Raw genomic sequence first — 3,929 nt, 5'->3', positions numbered from 1 at the left:
ACTATCTAATAGGCTAGTGTCCATTGGTGTGAAGTAATAACTAAGCTATACATCGATTATGATCTCTAATATGAGGTAATTGTAAGGGTTAGTATATTATACACACATAGCCAGACCAAGGTGCGGGGTGAAATTCTCTAGTTGCCGGACCAAGAAATTTGAGATACCTAACTTATAACTTTGCATGTATTACACTATGAAAGAGTTGTTATTACTAGGATTACAACATTATGAGCTTATGGGGAACACGTCCCTAGTTATTTTTATTAATTTGGATATAAATAAATACTTAGTTCAAAGCTATTTTTAATTCTTTTATTTTTATTTCAATTTAAACCCCCCCCCCATTTTTATATAACGACTATCGAGTTAAATATTTGCTATTGATTGTATTCTTCCATATTCTCTGTGGGATTGACCCCGACTCATAGTTGGATAATTATATTACATACGATCGTTTATATTTCTTTTCAAGAAGTATATTTGAACTTTATCAAGAATAGAGTCGTTGCTGGGGAATATGACTTAGAACTTGTCTTTAGTATTTACCTTGATAGGATGGTAATGCTCACTCATATCATAATCATTAAGAAACTCAAGCCATCTCCTCTGGCGAAGATTCAAATCTTTCTGGGTGAACACATACTAAAGATTCTTATGGTCACTGAACACATCTACATGAAGACCATACAAGTAGTGTCTTTATATATTGAGTGCAAACACCACTACTTCAAGATCGAGGTCATGAGTTGGATAGTTCTTCTTAAGGACCTTAAGTTGTCTAAAAGCATAAGCTATAATCTTATCTCACTGCATCAACATATAACCTAGGGCAACTCTGTATTCATCAAAATAGATCATATAGCCATCTGAACCCTCTGGTAGAGTCAAGACATGAGCTATAGTCAATCTAATTTTCAATTCTGCAAAGCTTTTCTCACAATCATCTGACCGTTGAAACTTGACCAATTTTTTATTAAACCTAGTCAATGGTGATCCTATGTATGAAAATCCTTCCAAGAACCTTTTGTAATAACCTATTAGTCCTAAGAAACTTCTGATATCTGTAGCAAAGGTAGGTTTAGGTCGTTGTTTCACTGCTTCTATCTTCTGCGAATCCACTCGGTTCCCCTCGCTAGATACAATGTGACGAAGGAAAGCAATGGATTTCAACCAGAACTCACATTTTATAAACTTTGTGAATAACATGTTATCTTTGAGAGTCTGCAGACAAATCTCAGATGACTCACTTCTTCTTCTTCATTCCTTGAGTAAATGAGGATATCATTAGTAAAGGCGATAACAAACAAGTCCAAGTAGTGTTTGAACACTCTGTTTGTCAAATCCATGAAAGCTCCAGAAGCATTGGTTAGCCCAAACGACATAACTACAAATTCATAATGGCCATACAGAGTCCTAAAGGCTGTCTTCAAAAGTTCAGTATCCTTGACTCTAAGCTAATGATAACTTGATCTGAGGTTTATCTTCAAGAAATGGCTAGCACCTAAAGTTGTTCAATTAAGTCATAAATCCGGGGAATGGGATACTTATTCTTGATTGTGACCTTGTTTAAATGTCTATAGTCAATGCACATTCTAATAGACCCATCTTTCTTCTTTACAAACAACATTGGTGCCATTCCTGAAGCCATTCTATATGGAGGAATAGAAATAGGTTTGGTATCTTGTAGGAGATCAATTCCAAAGTTGATTTCCGTTTCGGGAGGGACTCCAAGAAGATCTTTTGGAAACACTTCTGCAAACTCATTGACTACTGGGACTAACTAAAGAGTTGGAGTTTCAGAGCTAGAGTCCTTAACCTAAATTAGATGATAGATAAAAACCCTTAGAGATCATATTTGAAGCCTTAACGTAAGAAATAAATAGACCCATAGCCGCTAAGATACCACCTTTCCACTATAAGATTGGTTCATCTAAAAACTGAAAAGAAACAATCCTCGTTCTACAATCGACTGAGGCATAATAGGAATGTAGCCAATCTATGCCTGGAATAACATCAAAGTGTACCATTTATAACTCTACAAGATCTGATGAGGTGAATTTCCGAGAGTCTGTGATAGGGCAATTTCTGTATACCCATCTTGCTACGATTGAGTCACCAAAAGGAGTAGAGACTTAGAGAGGTCCTAAGAGAGTTTCTGGACTAACACTGAATTGGACTACTCTGTAAGAAGTTACAGAGGAAAGAGTGGCCCCTGGATCTAACAATGTATAAACATTGAGGTCAAATACTCGTAATATACTAGTAACTACATCAGGAAAACCTTCATAATCCTGGCGATCCTGAAGATCATACAACCTATTCTGGCGCTGACCGCCACCTATACCAGATGATTTACCTTGCTGAGTCGGGCGACTTGTTGGTTGTGCTGAAGTTGTATATAGAGCTCTACCATTACCACCTCCTTGAACTTGTCTAGATGGACAATCCCTCAACCCCTGACCAGATTGACCACACCCAAAGCATCCTTTCTCTACTGCAAGGCAATCTCCTAGATGGTTCTTATTACACTTAGGGCAAGTGGGGTAAGTCTCGGTGCCTGACACACTTCCCTGAGACTTAGAGCCTGGTTCCCTAACATTCTGATCATACCTGTTCTTGTAGGATGGAATACTAGTTGATGAAGGGGCTGGGGCTGAAAATTTCTTTGGACTCTGCGAGCAATTTCCACCACCCAATTTTTGTTGAGAATAGTTAGCGTTTCCCATCATATCCTTCTTATTTTACATAGATTGTTCCTAAGTTTATCACCCTCCACCTGCTGGGAGCATGAGTCATAAGCCTATAGATGTTCATACCTCCTAGTAACATAGCATTTTTGCACTCAATTTTCACCAAATTTGAAACTTCATACAAGAACTTATTCATCTAATCCCTAGAGTCAACAACCATGTGAGGAGCACACCTATAGAGTTGGTTAAACTATAGACCATACTCTTGGAACGTCATGTTTCCCTTCCTTAAATTTAGGAATTCTCGAGCCTTTGCTTCTCTCAACTCTATTGGGAAAAACTTGTCCAGAAAGGTCTTAGTAAAGCAATCCTAGGAGCTGCATCAGGACCCTTATTTTCCTTTCACTGAGTGTACAAGATATGAAAAACATCTTTCAGCTGGTATGGTGCCAACTCAACCCGAACATTCCCATTGACCTCCATCACCTCAAAGATCTTCTTGATCTCATCTAAGAAATTATAGGGATCTTCATTAGTTTGTGATCCTAAGAACTCATGCAAATTTATCATAACCTTAGCTGCTGTTGATCAATCCTTTTCATTCACATGAGCTTGGGCCTGCTGATTGTTCTGGTTGAAAACACTCTGAGCCATGATCTGAATGGCAATCTTCAATTCTGAATTGGAGATTTTCTGATCTTGGGCTGGAGGAGCTGAGTTTGCATTCTTGGCATTCGAATTCTTGGTGTTATCTCTATGAGGAGGCATGAATAAAAATGTACAACGTTGAGTTAGAATGGAATTAGATCCTACAAGACTAACAAAGTGAAGTGTTTACTAAAACACTTCATAGCTTCCCTCTTTCATTAGATGCGGTGCACTTCACACCCATGAAAGACTCTACTTAGTGTGGCTTCTCAGACATCCTAGGACACTTAAATCTAGTTCTCTGATACCAATTTTCATGCTCTGAGCTACCTCAGAGACACAAACACGATACCTAGGACCACAACTAATCCCAATCTAAACTTGCTGGCATGATCATGAGCATACTAAAGATAACAAACTAAATGCTGATGCTAAATCATAATTTAAAATGAAAAAGGGGGGAACAACCATATTTGATAACTGATATATTTGAAAACTTATGATTTTAATACAAAAATTATTAACACAATATTAAGTTGAAACTAATTATGTCTTAAAATAAGCCTCTAACTCACTAGAAATGCTGAG

The 3,929-nt window shown here is 37.5% G+C and overlaps 1 protein-coding gene across 1 annotated transcript; it reads right to left on the bottom strand.

The window, feature by feature from the left end:
• Positions 1-2,135: 2,135 nt before the first annotated feature.
• On the bottom strand, positions 2,136-2,729 carry LOC104647816 (uncharacterized). Its single transcript, XM_010323634.1, has one exon. It carries the CDS (start codon positions 2,727-2,729, stop codon positions 2,136-2,138), a length of 594 nt encoding a protein of 197 aa, XP_010321936.1.
• Between the last annotated feature and the right edge of the window lie 1,200 nt (positions 2,730-3,929).

Source organism: Solanum lycopersicum, chromosome 6 (genome assembly GCF_036512215.1).
Source record: "Solanum lycopersicum chromosome 6, SLM_r2.1".
NCBI classification, from domain to species: Eukaryota; Viridiplantae; Streptophyta; class Magnoliopsida; order Solanales; family Solanaceae; genus Solanum; species Solanum lycopersicum.
This window is presented reverse-complemented; position numbering and strand designations above follow the sequence as displayed.

Bases quoted from the DNA above. Each gene is read 5' to 3' on its own strand.
- LOC104647816 (XM_010323634.1), bottom strand. From the start codon at position 2,729: ATGGGAAACGCTAACTATTCTCAACAAAAATTGGGTGGTGGAAATTGC.